General features: G+C 32.4%; 1 protein-coding gene and 1 pseudogene across 2 annotated transcripts; one reads left to right on the forward strand and one right to left on the reverse strand.

Annotated features, from left to right (window-relative positions):
* Window positions 1-2,890: 2,890 nt before the first annotated feature.
* LOC111283516 (boron transporter 1-like) lies at window positions 2,891-6,838 on the reverse strand (annotated as a pseudogene). Its single transcript, XR_016336500.1, has 13 exons — window positions 6,735-6,838; window positions 6,491-6,573; window positions 6,125-6,317; window positions 5,841-5,979; window positions 5,493-5,656; window positions 5,250-5,414; window positions 4,973-5,171; window positions 4,768-4,861; window positions 4,554-4,639; window positions 4,237-4,240; window positions 3,810-4,129; window positions 3,472-3,723; window positions 2,891-3,374 (listed from the first exon to the last, which is right to left on the reverse strand). The product of XR_016336500.1 is annotated as a boron transporter 1-like (transcript).
* Window positions 6,839-11,415: 4,577 nt separating this feature from the next.
* Window positions 11,416-15,438, forward strand: LOC111283311 (nitrogen regulatory protein P-II homolog). The gene is made up of 5 exons (XM_089757829.1): window positions 11,416-11,497; window positions 11,724-11,791; window positions 14,584-14,652; window positions 15,211-15,247; window positions 15,368-15,438. Exons 1-5 carry the CDS (start codon window positions 11,416-11,418, stop codon window positions 15,436-15,438), a joined length of 327 nt encoding a protein of 108 aa, XP_089613955.1.
* The last annotated feature ends 563 nt before the right edge of the window (window positions 15,439-16,001 follow it).

Consider the following 16,001-nt stretch of genomic DNA (forward strand, 5'->3'; position numbering starts at 1 on the left):
GTCAATAATACCAGAACAGGATAGTGGTTCCTGATATGCCGAAAAAATTATTTCTTTTGAACATTAGTTAATGCTCTTTTCTTTTTATTCTGGTTTGAGTCTAGAATTGTAGCAAAAGATATTGTAAATATGTTGAATTACAACACAATTATAGCATTTCCACAAGACATCCAATTATAAACCAACAAAGTGAGCAACATTCAACAGAATAAAAAAGACTAATGGTAAAACATCAAAATCTACAAATTTTCAAGAATTCTCAACAAAACAACTGAAGGTGTCACAACTCACAATTCATGATAAAAAAAAAAAAGAACAATCAAAATACCAAAATTTACTCAAATCCAATAACAAAAATGTTAGCTTTTGAATGTTTTAAGAACTTTAACAATCTAGGTTTTACTTAGAAGCTTAAAAACAATTTAAAACTTTAAAGAAAACAAAAATGGGTTTTGAAAAGTTCACCTTTTTTGTGAAGCAGAAATGAAAGCATCAACTTCTAGCAATAGCTAGTTTGCATATGAGTTATTAATCATCTAATTAACACTACCTAATTATATAGCTAATTAAAATTAGCTAAATCCTAAAAAGCATGCGTGTAGCTTTGACAACCCTACTTTAGCCTCTGGCTATGATCAGCATATCTAGCCTTAAGCTAGCCATGTAGTTTACCCATTATCAAATTGATTAATCAAGTGATATGGGTTCATTTTTGGTTTATTTCTAGCATCAAATGGGCAGTTCCATAACTGATTAGGTGTGGTGTTATCACACCAAAGAAAACACAGAAATTTCTGTAACTCAGTCTCTGTGGATTAAGGAACATGGTAGTTGGCACCATCGCAATGCCACCGAGTAGATTAGCAGTGAGTGTAGGTGGGGACTGAACCCTAAAACTGAAGAAGGAGAAAGAGAGGCCTTACCGGAGAAGGAAACTAGCAGAGAAACAGAGGAAATCGAGCTTGAACCCATTGGCAAAGAAGGAGATCGAACGGAGAAAGAAACCAATCGAAGAGCTACCAGTGGAGAAGGAAACCCAACTGAATAGCCACCACCGAAGAAGGAAATTGAAAGGCAAACTCACCGACGAAGAAAGAGACCGAACAAAGAAATTTTTTGGACAAATGCCGCTATTTGAAAATTATAGTGGTGTTTGGATTAAAAACGCTGCCACCATATCAAAAACATCAAATTTATTGGCGTTTATTATGAAATGCCGCTAAATAAGTGCCACCATTTGCCCATTTTCTAGTAGTGAATATATATGCAGGAGTTCCTGTCGTAGTTTTCATTTCATTGGAGATTGTCTCTCTGCTTTTTGAGGACTGCCTGAGTGCACGCACTTAAACTAGGAGCCTTTTTATCCTTTCATCTCGTTTGTTTAATGCTAATAAAGTAGAGGCCAGAATTGTTTACTCAAAACAACTCACTCTTTTCTTGGAGTCTTTTTAATTTGCAGATAGGAATTCTCTACTTTCTTTCATGATGTATAATCTGACTGATTTAAATCAAACACTGGCTGTGTTAAACTCTTCATCTTATTATGAATAGATTTTTCCAATGGGATATGCCATTTCCTTTTCTTATCTGACATGAGGTGTTTGATAGTATTAGGATACCGATCTCAAAATGTTTTTTGCCAGCCCTCCTCCATCTACCCCTTCCCTACCCAGAAAGGAAGAGGTTTTCACTAGTCAGTCATAACATAATTCACGACTGAATTCGTGTGGTTCATATGAATGCTCTTGAAGAAAAGAGTGATTTGGACAGCCAGATGCATACCTGTGTTCTTTAGCTATAACTTTTTAAGTTGCCGAATGCTGACCACGTGGCATTGGCCGCTCGTGGTTATATGGTCAAGTGCTGCGTCCTGTCCAATCTTCACCCAGATCATCAAATTCTGGTTTTCTTCACATTGACGATGTCAAGCAATATTTCCTTTTTGGAAAGGATCAAAATGTTGGTATTGGTTAAGTAAAATTTCTTTTGGAACTATTGGATGAATTATACCCGAAGACAAAGATAATAAAATCATTAGAAAGCAACATATATGTAATAATGAAAGACACGAAGCATTAACCCCATCAAAGTCAATGCTATGAAAACAACAACACTCTATCGATCCACATTTCCTTGCTGTAATTGAGAATGTAGGACATCATATCTGCAACTTAGTTGAATGCTTGCTAGGAAAAAGATACTGACCATTTCTTTTTTCTTCAAAACTGTTCCAAAAGCCCCCTTTTTCATCTCAAGCTGGAGCTTCAAAATTCCCCTTGATTTGTTTTTCATGCTTTCGTAATTGTATTGGAAGGATGACCCTTCTGTTGTTTTTATTTTAGAGGAAATGACAAGACAGTTCTTAGTTAGAACGCACTCTCTGGAAGAAGCTTTACAAACAAGGCAACAAAGATACTACAAGCCATTTTTCAGGTGGTGAGCTTGTGCCAAAATGCACTTAAAAAGGTATGAAAACTGGCACAAATTCATGGTATTAACGAGGATGACATCAATAAACTGCATCACAGATTTATAGTTTGACCAGACACATTTTGTTGCAGGCCTCTCTACTGTAAATTTGGTGATTCCCTCAAGCAGAGGTAATTAATGAACAAATCTGATTGGCGTGTTAACATCTTGTATCGGCTAATATTTAATATGCTTGATCAGATTGAATGGTGATTATAGGTAGTTTTACCTGATCCTCAATAAATTTAATTAGCTCTATAAGTAATTTATTTTCTTATCTTCAAATTCCATAATTCTTGGTGTGGTTGAGACTTGAGATTGAGAACCCTTTGTTTCTGTATGTCAGAGTGCGGAGAGAGGCTAACATTTTCAAGCAAAAAATATACTAACTATTATCTATATAAATTTCTGGCAAGAAATGCAAATAAAATATGTTGTTATAAATGAAGATGGGCTTTAAGAAGAAGAGAAGAAATAGGGAAAATTTTACAATAGGGATGAGCCAAGCCAACTAGCACACGCAAAATAAAGACTGGGAAATGACCAAACCATTTAAAAACTCATTACGAACGGATTTATCAAAATATTCAACAATATTTCCCCTAACTCGATCCTGGGTTAAGAGGACTCTTCCCCAGATTAGATGGTTCTGGTTCCCCAGTCCTTGGACTGTTTGGCCCCATCCCATTTGCTCGAGGACTTCTCTCTCCTTTTAGTTCACTGAGACGTGGACTACATGACAGGCGCGGGCTTTGATGGCTTCTCGGGTAATTTGCTTGCCTAGCATTGGAGCTTGTGATTTTTGGACTGCATGTATGCCTGAATTCACCACGGCTTCTGGTAATAATTTCATCTAATATCTCACCTTCCCCTGCACATAGGATGCTCCATGTCCGAGCTGTCTCCTGTATTAGAAAAAAATCGAAGATGTAAGGGAAAATTTTATATGATTAATGATCACCTGAAAGTGGAGAGTTTTGATTGTTGGACAAGAGATCTTACTGTGGCAAGATTAAATGGCAAGGCAGGTGCCTCTTCATACTCTGCGGCAGCCAAGTCATAAAGATGTGCCCCTTTGAAAGACTTGGGCAGAATGTATTGTCTTACTGGAACTAAAAGCATGATCATCAATGGAAACATAACGCCGGCTATAATACAAGAAGATAAGTAGTTTGAAAATTGGTGAATATTGCGATTGTCTTGAATGGAACAGTCTCCACTCTGCACAAGGTTGCATGTTGCTGCTTAAGTACTCTGCAGGAAAGAGAAAGCTTTCTTTGTGTTACAAGATGAGCAGCGGAAACTTTAACTAAAATATAAATGTGTTTTGAACATCTTACTTATATCTTCTGCTTCGTGCTATGAAGAGCAATAAGATCCTTTGTCAAAATTGGTTACCCTGTAAGCTTTCAATAGCCATGAAGGCGAAATAGCCCCAGAGGACTGAAGTTGGGATGATTTTCAGGATGGGCATTGCTGCAACACATCCTCCTACCATGGTGGCCTGAAGCAAGTTACTGACACGCTGTTCTTTTACTTCAACAGGCAATAGATCATCAATCTCTTTCTCCATATCAAGTAAAGTCTCATCAATAGGGGCAACAATGTTGCCTGTACATTTAGCAGCTTGAACAGTCGATTCTTTTAGTTCATTCAATCCCTGCTTAAGAAATTTTAAGTAATTAATTAATTAGTACGGGATAGTGACAATCAACTCTTTTCTTTGTTTTTAACTTAAGGGTTTAGACCTTTAACGAAAACAATTACTGATCTCAAGATTTTAAAATTACAGTGAATTCATTAGTTAATCATAGCAAAGCATGCTTGATTATGCCAGCAATAATGAGAGTTCTTGTAGCTCACAGAACTTAATGGTGAAGTCTCCTATTAGTCATCCAAGCACGCTAGTCAACATTTTTAAGTCCTTTATGGATTTTTATATGCAATGCTATGTCTCCCTAAATTTCTTTTAGTATGATAGTATTTAATGAGTTTCAACAAGAAGCAGCCTGGGAAATCAAACACAATCTTACTCGAGCTGAAGGCTCCGAGTAAACTAAAGGAGTCAGAATTTGTTGATAGGCTCTTGCATATTTACAAACAATTGTCCCAAGCTAGCATTCTTTCTTATACTTTTGCGTGCAGCTGCAACCAGTCGGTTACGAAGTAGCTGCATGATAAACCAAAAATCAGTATCAGCAAAACATTTTAACCATAAAAGAAAGACCAAAAAAAAGGATTTTTCTTTCAAAAACAAAATCGCCAATTTGGACTAATCGGAGGACTTTTAAGAAGTACCTGGTGCTTTAGAGTAGCCAAGCTCTTTGTGTGCATTGGAGATTGTGGAATGACCTCATTTGCTGGAGGGATGCCAATAAGATCACATAACAATGTCTGCCATCAAGCAATAGTCAAATTAATGTTAAGGATGCTAAACAAATTAAAGAAGTGTTGAAAAGAAAATTTTTGGATTAAGGATTAGAGACTAGGAGGAAACTTGCATATCAAGAATCATATGAGGACTAAGTCATAATGATAAGAAGATGGCTTTCTCAAATTAAACTCTTTCCGCTGAGCAAGTTGAGATGCTACACTGTGGTCAAAGTATTAGAGCACTGCAATCATTATGGCTGGAATGAAGGCTCCAATAATGTAGACAACCGGAACATAGAGCATTTTCCGTCATTTATTTTTTCAAGTTCCTCGTGTCAGTTCATTAGTCCTGTAAGGAGACATTATATTTACGAATTATTGACAACTGTACTTAGTTATACATGCACTGGGAACTGTCCAATTTTCATAAGCACCAGGGGACCAGGGATTTGGGCTGAAGAAACGACGTGGGATTCCTTTTGGAACACTTCCGGCAGGTATGTAAGACACAGCTATCCACACCAGTACCATAAGTGGCACACCATAGTCTGCCACAAGGCTTCCAATCCAACCTATCAAAAAGCTTCCTTTGAGTTCTCAAAGCAAATGATGCCATATCTCCAAAAGGTTACCAAGGAACATCACCTTACCTGTCCCAAAGAGCCATGACCTCACTTCCCGGCTTCTTAATCCGGTGAAAAGAAGGCCAAATGACAGAAGAAAAGCAAACATGCCAATGGCAAATCTCCATGAAGGTATAAATTGTCAATTTTGGATTTTCATGTTGTGGAATGCGGAACTCTTCCACAAGGCCCTGTACACAAGATTTATTATAAGTAGCTGCTTGCTGCTATATTTGAGTAAAGATATAAAAAAAGTCAAGATAAATCTTTCACAGTCCGGTAACATTGACCGTGTTACACAAATTTCAGTAATAGCAACTTAATAGATGTGATTAATAGTAGAAAAAAAATATCAGAGATCATAAATGTTCTTACTTAGATAGCTTGCTGTATAAATAGGATAGCTATAAGCAGACCAAACAGTTCTCCTGCCACACGGTTAAACCTGTTGATTATGGAACAGGTTCCCAAGATAGACAGTAAGAACAGCAAGCCTGCAGTCCTCACACATACCCTACAAAATTAAAAAACCAGGCAACTTTTGTCAAATATAGCAGCCAATATATTATTATCTATCTAATTAAATAAATACATGACAAAAACATTAACATGGTATGGCTAATTATTCTTTAAAGAAAAGCAGAGAGGTAACAGCTCACCATCTAGTCCATGGTAGAAACAGGTCCCGGCCAAAATCCGGTATGTCTTTAGCAAAGTTGAACATAAATGCACACACAATGACAGTTGGCTCGGCGACTCCTAATATCAGCAAAGGTTGACCTCCGATTATTGAGTGTATGATCCCATAAAATGCCGTGGATGCTAAGGTTTGAACTGCTGTGAGAACTCCATCTATAGTTGCAAGGTGGAGAGATTTCACATGTAACAAAATTGATCAGATATATGCTACAATCTTTTCTGTTTCTCACTTTGTTCTTCACGTAAATTAAGATGATAAGAAAAGTTTTATGATTTGATCACGGTAGTAACTACTTTCAGGCCAAAGAAAAAGAGTGTTCAAATACCAGTATTTCTCCCAAGTTGTTCACCAAATGAAATGACAAGAATCGCAGAAGCCAAGAAAATGTAAATGCTGGGTGCCAGAATCCTGTACAGACCACAGTTGGGTCGTCAGGAATAACCAATAGGGGAAGCCTAAAAATGTAATCATAATAATTTTGCAAGTATTGAACATCGAAGAAAAGATAATGAGACTATGAGGAATTCTTTTAAGATCAGCAAAGGCCGAAAGCATATTATAGCATGCACCTGAAGCCTGCTTTAAAGCCACCAGTCCAATCTTCCTTGTAACACATCAATCTCCATCTGAGGTCATTTTTGATTCCTCGGAAAGGCGCCTATGTCTCCTCCATGGTTAGTTTTGTCTATCTGAAACTCTGAACAGTTGGTTTTAATTCCCTCTTAATTTGAATAATCTTCTAAGGGAAAGAAAAAGACTGAAACACTCTTGACAATGATCAGGAATAAATGCTATCGGAAAGATCGGGCTGTTAAATGATCCAGCAAGGAGATTCTCGTTGGAAAGAAATGAGAGTCAAACGCACATACGATCAAGAAAATTACATGACTTGGGAGTTCGAAACTATAGATAAAATCTTTAGCGAAGATAGATAATGTTCATGTTATAGAACTTTTTCTCCAGGAAAAGATCAGAAGAGAAAATCAAAGGTGACGGATCAGACTATGAGTTAAAGATATGAATTCAAGCTTCAAGAGAGACACCAAATTACATGTGTGTTTGAGAAGACCGAAAGATAGAAAGGAAAAGGCACCGTATTGCAAAGTTTTTTTTTTTTTTTCATCGTGTTTGAGGAAGAGAAAATTGATGGTTTGATTAACAAAAGAAGGCACTGCTAGCTTTTGAATTGCTTGTTGATGCAATGCATTGGCGTAGAAGGAGTAGTGGAAGGATACAAGTATATAGGCTGCTTGAAAGGTGAGGTAGATTAGGTGCAGACAACCACGGGGGTCAAAAGGAATGAGAGAGTGAACTTCACTGTTATTCTTTGGAGGGGATGCTAATCCTCTGCTACTCAGAGGTACCCCATCCTTGTGCCTCCTTATTTTGATTGGACCATGTCATCTCTCGTTGGACCTATTAGTTATTGGGTTTGAAACCCGATGCTAAGTTTTAAATAAGAACGAGAAAAGGTTAAGAGCACAAGAACAACAAGAAATATGCGGTTTGATCGTGGGATCCACATTCATGAGAGAAGAATCCAAAGAGTTACATTATTAATATTCTAATTTATACGAAAGAATACATAGAATCCTTATTTATATAGGTACTATAGATAATATATGAAAAATAATAATGAGAGAATTATTAAAGATTATAATTTATTATAATTTATTCTAAATATATTTTTTAAATGAGATAATATTATAAATAATCCATGAGTTATAGTGAAATATTTAATATATAACCTAAATTTTAAAATTTTTTAATTTAGTATCTAAACTATAAATTTGTTAATTAATATAATATTTGAAAGGTTATTTGTGTGTTACATATCATTATCTGAAGTTGGCCATATTAAGGTTAAGTATTACATTAATTAACAAATTTATAATTCAAATACTAAAATTTGAATATCATATTGAACATTTCATTATAGTTTAAGAATCATTTATAACATTAACATTTTCTGAATCAATAATTATTAGAATTATATTATAATTGTTTTCAGAGAATTCTTAGGAATACTTCCCAATATACTCCTTCAAGTTGGCACACAAAAAATTAATTAGAAAAGCCAACTTGAAGAAATTTGCAAAAGTCGAGACCCAATGGATTTTTATAAGAATGATTGTCGAAGAAAGAAAGCTCATAAAAAATAAGCTCCACTTGTTTTAATTTGAAAAGGGGGAGTAGATGTTGAACCTTTGTAAGAGCTATCCTACAAAATAAATATGAATTCCTTATATTGGATGGTTGAAGGCTAAATCATGATCAAGACCTAAAACTCACAATTTAAAAAGATAAAATCCATTAATGAATATCGAGAAAGGTAATATGTATGTCAATGAAATATAGTACATTGAAAAGCTTAAAACTTAATAAAGATGAAAAACACAATGAGAATTGCAAGGATTAAGGGACTATGAGTGTAGAAGAGGATTAGATTATTGTGTTTGGTGTTTGAAGATGGGTGTTACCCATTAGAGAAAAAGAATAAGCAAAAGAAATGAACAAAAAAGGTCATAAAAAGAAGAAAAGAAAGAATGAAAATTATACTTGTTGGAGTTTGTTGGATAACATTTTAGGTTTTAAATAAGAATGAGAAAAGGCAAGAAGATGATAACATAAAAAAAAAAAATGGTTAGGCCATGGTGACCTACATTCAAAGTGCTTTAAATAAGAGAATGTTTTTCTTGACATAGGTTTGCCTCTAGCCTAGATCAACCTAAGTTAATGGAGTCTCTATCATCCTGATTAAAAAATAAGCATGAAACTTCATACACCTTAAGATTCATAAGATGAAAAGAGAATTTTTGAGATCTTTATACTCATTATGCCTAGTATTGAATTGAATGGATATTTGCCCTATCAATATCTTAAATAGTGATAGGTTCGATTCGGATCCTTTTTCTACCTAAATGGTTGGTTATGAGTAAGGTTAATGGGGCTTAAAGAATGGTGTTGTGCCTCAAAGAGTGACTTCTTACCTGTCACTCGATCTTTTTCTTTCTTTGAGTTTAACCTCTTAGACAACCTTTTTTTGGGAACCTCTATTGCTTGACCTTGCAGCCTTGATGATTGCTTACTATAATTATCAATGATTTACTATTATGTTATTATATATTTACTATTACATTATTATTGATTTAGTATTAAGTTTTCAATTATTTATTACAAAATTATCATTGTTTACTTTTAAGTTTACCAATGATTAATTGATAAATTACTTAGCAATATAAATCATAAATAGCATAGTAGTAGATATATAAATGTTAACTTAGTATTAAATACTTGATAATTTGTAGTTAATCATTAAGTTATCAATTATTACTTATTGACTATTATATTATTGATAAATTATTACTATAAGTTATACTGATTTATTTTTAAGATTTCAATAATTGACCACTAAGTTATTAATTATTTACTTCTAAATTATTATTGATTTGTTTACTATTAAGTTATTTATGATTTATGCTATTAAATAATTTATCAATTAATTAATATTAAATTAAAATTAATTTAATATTAAGTTATTACTAATTTGTTGTTAAATTATCATTAATTTGTTATTAAATTATCAATAATTAATTATTAATTAGTACTTATTTTTTATTAAGTTACCTAGCATTTACTACTATGTTGTTATCGATACTCAATTCTTTTGCAAAGCTTCCCAGTATTTAGTCGTGCTAATCCTCTACACAAATTGTTTATCTTCACTTGTAGCCATCTTTTTACACTCATGCAGTAGTAATGGCGGCTAGCAGATGATTTGAATCCAATCAAAGGAATGTCTTTCCAACGGATGGCCTTGGCGACTAAGCTTAATAATATTAGTTCAACTTTCCTTTTATGCGCTTCTTTTTCATTTATGTAATATGTAGCCCACCTATATAATGGCTTTCGAGGCTTCAACTCCAAAAGTTAACTTAAAAGCTGAAACTAATATTGTAGCATTAATTGTAAGGATCTACTGTACAGAGCCCTAAAGCCATTTTCCTTTATTTATTTATTTATTTTGTTGTTCAACAACCAACCATGGCTTCTATAACAAAACCAAACTTGCTTACTCCTTTTTATTCTTCTTATCATTACAAGGATTATCCTCTTATTTCTAGTTCTATGCTTGCCAGGTTTAGAGATTCTCATTTATCTAACTGTAACGTCACCTTGAAACGCTCAAGAAACACTTCACTTTTTCCTATATCAGAGCCTTAAACTCTCATAGTATGGATGGATAGCTAACCAAGCATCATCATAACTTTATGAGTTTTTTTTTTTTTTTGCAATACTTTTTTTTCTTCAACGAAGTATGAAATAGGTGCCTCTAAATTTTATTGAGTTTTATGTTTCCACTGCTAGTAGATTATATCCTTGATGTAAAATTTTATAAAGTAAAAGTGATTCTCAAATGCTTTTCATTATTCTTTTTGTTTTTTCATTTTGAGAGCGTGGGACTTAATAAGTTTGTCAATTTAGCATATCTAATTCTATTTTGGAACTTCATAATTATGTATACATTATAATTATAACCAGATTTTGCTTTGGATTACTATCCTTTTAGTATATAGTACTAATACTTTTTACAATATATGTAACAAATGCTACTTAAAATTTGCACCTTTGGTCTGCTTTTTAGTATACTAGTAGTTATTTCAGGCATTACTTTTGCTAAATCTTGTTCAGGTTTAACCTTAAATCATAAACCTCATTATGGTATTGAGGAATTCTTTCGGTACTATTCCAAGTCAAGGCAATGCTTTTGTAGAAGAGTTGGCCTATATTGGCAAAGAGATAGTTCATAAGATAGAGGTTGGAATAATTTTACTATGATAGCATAAGATGAGGATGGGGGAGCATGCTTCAATTGGAATTGGGACGATTTTGGACTCAAAGATGATAAAAACCAAAGTATCACAAAATGGTTAATTCCTCAAATAACTCGCACTTGATCTTCCTTTTCATTTGTCCAAAATAGTCTGGTCAAGTTTCGATATGCATTATCATTGTTCCAAAGATGAGCTAATTAGACTTAATAAGTGTGTAGTGGTTGATATTGAAGAGATTTGGTTTTGTCCAAACAACAGATTCTTTATGAAACAATAATACTTGTCATAGTCTTGAAGCTTAAAGCCTGTTTTTATTTCTCCTAAAGCCCCTTTATGTTACTTAGGAGATAGGTAAACCCTTGATGGTGTTTGATTTGAATTTTGGTTTTAATTTTGAAAAAAGTAAAAGGCTTTTATGAAAATGGGTATTTGTGGTGTTATGGTTTCTAATGTTCCAGGCTTCAGTTCTCAAGGAGGTTTAATAGAGAGACGTGGTGGTAAACTTTTATCATGCACAAGGGACTGAAGGTTTACCTATCTCTTCTTTATTTTAATTTTTCCCTTCATCAATTTATTATTTATTAGGTGGCGATAAGATTAAGAAATTTAGCAGATTTTTAGTTAATTTACCTTATTCAATTTCTCTAACCTTTTTTAAGCAAACTTCAGTTTATTGATATTCATTTTTTTAACTAAATTTTCTTCATGTTTATTATTCTGTAAGCTCTGAATTTTCTAAATACAAGTTCATTGCTAAAGTTAAGATGGAGATTACGGTGAGCAAGGACCAGGCATATACATATATAATCTAAAAAGCCATTTGTCCTGAATATTATAATGTATAAGTCCATAACCCATTATTAGACATAATTTTAGAAGTTGTTACTAATATTTTTTTAGTTATTTGTGATTGATCACTTAATTGAATTTGTTTATTTTTAAAGAGAAATCCAAGCTTAACTTAGGTTTATTAAAAACTTATATTCTAGTTTACAATACTAAAATTAGGCTACAAGGAGGATTATAGCACCCTTACGCCTATTCAAAGAATGCTACTAGTTGATTTTGTATTATCAAAAGCCTAAAAAATCTTATTAGATAATTAATTATTGAAAATTATCCTTAAATTACTTTAATATGTTGGTAATAATTTCATAACATTCTCTCATATCAAGAGTATTCAATGAGACTATTTGTCATACTTGAAAAGACTTTATTGTTGAATTCATTTAATTTTTATACTAAAACCTTTATTCATGACAAATGATAATTTTTGTGAGAATCTTGATGTTAAAAATATTTTTTAAATTCTCCAATATGTTAGTAAAATTTAAAAAGAATTTACATAAAAATTACTATTTGTAACGTTCTTAGTAATTCCATAATCGAAAATTCAAAATCAATTTTTATTTTCAGAAAATATCTTCAAATATGTTTGTAAGATTTTTTGTCCAAAAAAATCCTCAAATATATTGGTAGAATTTTATGCAAATTAATTTTCTTTCCAAAAAATATTATTTTTTTAAAATTATTTAATTTTTTTAAAATTAATTAGATTTTTCAATATATTAGTAAAATCTTATTTTTAGACATTTTAAAAATTACAAAACTCTCCGATTGGTAAAATTTTTATTTTTGTCTTTTTTTTTTTAATTCTTTTCAATACATTTAATCTTCTAATGTGTTAGTCAAGTTTTATTTTTTTAAAAATTCTTTTCTAAATTTTAAACATTTCATTATGTTGATAAAATTTTTTTTATTTAATTTTTACAAAATTATTTTTCAAAATTTCAAAGCTTCTAATATATTGATAAGGTTTTTTTTTTTTTTTTTTTTTACAAAAAAAATTGTTTCTAAATTTCATACCTTTCAATATGTTGGTAGAATTTATTTCAAAATTAAATTCCAAAGGAAAAAAAAAACTAAATTTAAAACCATTCTTAATTTTATTTCTTTTTAAATAATTAAACTTTTAAAAATATTTCTAATTTAAAAGGGAAAAAAATCAAATGAAATAAACAAAAAAAAAAATTAGAAATAAAAAATAGTAAAATCTGAGAAAGTAAACTTGCCAACAAGTTAAGCCGATGGATCAGTTCGAGTGATTCACCGGTTCAATCTAGTTCATATTGGTTCGGTTCACTTCTCTTTTAATTAAAACGACATAGTTTTGATGGATCTAAAGCAAAAATCAAATTTTTCTTAATTTTCCTTTGTTCTTTTTCTCTATTCTCCCTTTTCCTACTAGAGCTTCTCTCTTTTCGAATTCTCGGCTGCCGTCAGTTGCCGTAATCCTCCACTGGTCAGAGTCTATTCAAGCCTAAAATTTCACCATTGTTTCCTTTTGGCCTCCTCGCTTCAGATCCGAGCTCGGATTTTTGAAAATCATCCTCCAATGGCCTAGATCTGAAGCTAAAGTTGAGGCTCTTCCACTGCCATTTTAGCCTCTTCGCATTGTTCGATTTAGCTGAAATTTGTTATTTTCCTCCCCGTATTCTTCCCTCTCATCGCGCGGATTTCCAAAAGCTCATATTGCTATCGTCGACCACCATCGTTGTCATCACTCCTACCACTGGCGTTAGTGGGTTTTTCACTATTTCCCTCTCTTACACTTACTTAGAATCCCGAAAAGGCCCATAAACTCACAATCCCGAACTCTAAATGATCATTTCCAAAAACTTTTCTTTCTACTTGCATATGTCTTTGTTTCTTACTCTGTGTTATTATTCTTTGTTTCTTGCTTTGTGTGTGGCCTTTGCTGCTGTTTTTTGTGCCTAGTGCATGGTTGTTGGTAAGCAGTATGATTTAAGTGGGCGACGTCAGAAAGCAGTACGATTTTGACTGGTTCTATTCTAGCAATAAGATAGAATGTGGTTATTGTAGTCAATAATGATGATGGATCTCGCTAGTAGTTGTAAAAGGGCTTGACTAATAAAGACGCAAGAGGCTCAACCAATAAGAACGGGGAATTTTTAGTGTGAATGAGGTACGGACTTTGATTGGGTTTAATTTGTAAATTGAGAGGTTTGTGTGAAGGAAGGTTAGAACAGCAGTAAGTTAAGCTTCAACTGTTTGCTAATGGTTGCTGCCTCCCCTTCAATTTGATGTTGATTGTGTTTTCTTATATGCATGGAATTTTAGTTGGGATAGATCTCTAAAAGAGTTTGTATTATGATAAGGAATTTCATCGTTTAAGAGATTCAATCCAAAAATAACTTTATCATTGAAGAAATTTGGTCCAAATCTTTTTAGATTTTTCTCAAGATTTTTTTAAACTTTAAACTTTCATTTTTTAAAAATTCCTTAGAACGAAATAAAATAAAAATGAAAAAAATAAAATAAAGACTCACACTTCATTGGGCTCATACCCAAACTAAAATCTTAATAAACAATTCAATTTGGGTTTCAAAGCCCGCATCAAGCATCAAGCCCATAACTTGAATGCAAATTAAGATCCAAAAATAAAGATGTAAAAATTTAAATTAAAAATTTTTTGAATAAAATGAAGTGTAAATATGAATGATTTGACAGTATATTGATAATTTCACATAATGTTCATTTATAAATGATTATCCTGCTAAAGGTGGAAGCCATAATAGGTAAGATAGTTGAGGAAGCGAAGGTTGGAGAGATTGGAGTTGGCAAGATTTTTGGTAAGAATTCAAACTGTTTATTGTCCATATCCAATAATGAAATCCTTTAATTTCTTTTATGCTGAATTTTATGGATCTGAACTGTCAGGGTAAAGTGCAAAACCTGTTTAATGAAAATTTAGCCGAGTAAGTTTTGTTTGCAACTCTTTGTCTTTCTTTCATGAAGGGAAAGTTGTTTTATCACTAGAGACAAGTGAGAAGACATTTGGTGGCATAGGGAACAAGGATCAAATTCTCCATGTTTGTGCTGACATTTGGCTAAATGAGAATATTGATTGAATTCTGCATGACTAAGTCTAAATATCAGATCAACTGGCAGCTCATGATAACTACCATTTGTTGAACTCTTTTTACTGCGGGACCTCATTGACTACATCATTATGAAATTGGCTTATGCTGCATCCTATCCACATATGCATGAGTGAAATTGTTAGTAAGAGTCCAGAGTGATCTGATTTTCATGCCAGTATATGAAGAATTAAACTGTTGTTATTGTTGATTAATACTACCTATTTTAATTGGTGATCAAACTCCTGATGATGTTCACTGGTTCTATAATGGTTCCTGTCTCTGATGTCATAAGAGTTCGCACAGGTAACACTAATATAACCATTCAAGATTAGAGTAACTCATCATTTCTTTGCTCGAGCAATTGCTCATGAAGGATGCGTTCCTCTTCAAGAGTACCTTAGTAATTGTAGACACAATTTTCAGGTGAACATGGAGAGAAAACTGAGAGGATGATAGGAGGATGCGCTGATATGTTAGCCACTTCATCTACCTAAGTTGCTATATTAGCACCGTTGATTACCAGTAAAACCTGTGTTGCACAGCCTACTTTAATCATACCGGCTGCTACTTGTTATAGACACATAAGGTTAGGATCAGAGATTTAAATTACAGTCGTATTTTTTGTCACATCAAGTTTATCATATTTTTGAATATAACGGAAATTATTATGATCATTGCATGTCGTGATTTTTTTTTAAATTTTGCACAATTTATTATAAAATATAATAATTATAATTATAATCATAAAAATTTTATTTTATTATTTTAAAAATAGTTTAAGACATTTTATTTTTTTATTTTTTAAAAAAATTATTCACAATTTCATTTAGATTATAACAAAATAGTCATATTTGGTTTAGTAACAAATCTTTACTTGAACTAAGTTCATATTCAATATTAACTCCAAAAAAATAAAAAATTAACAAAACATAATAGGTTAAATGCCAAGATCTATATTTAACAATATTACAAACTTAAAACTATAATAATTTTAAATTTCATCATTTATAATTATTAATATATACTTCAAATTTTACCATATGGTAGAATGACGAGG

The sequence above is a fragment of the Durio zibethinus genome, chromosome 3, assembly GCF_047325235.1.
Source record: "Durio zibethinus cultivar Kanyao isolate XHJ-2024 chromosome 3, ASM4732523v1, whole genome shotgun sequence".
Lineage (NCBI taxonomy): Eukaryota > Viridiplantae > Streptophyta > Magnoliopsida > Malvales > Malvaceae > Durio > Durio zibethinus.

Bases quoted from the DNA above. Each gene is read 5' to 3' on its own strand.
- LOC111283311 (XM_089757829.1), top strand. From the start codon at position 11,416: ATGAAAATGGGTATTTGTGGTGTTATGGTTTCTAATGTTCCAGGCTTC. The intron at 14,653-15,210 runs GGTAAGAATTCA...ACTGGTTCTATA, and splicing joins TTGGAGTTGGCAAGATTTTT to ATGGTTCCTGTCTCTGATGT. The intron at 15,248-15,367 runs GTAACACTAATA...CACAATTTTCAG, and splicing joins TGTCATAAGAGTTCGCACAG to GTGAACATGGAGAGAAAACT.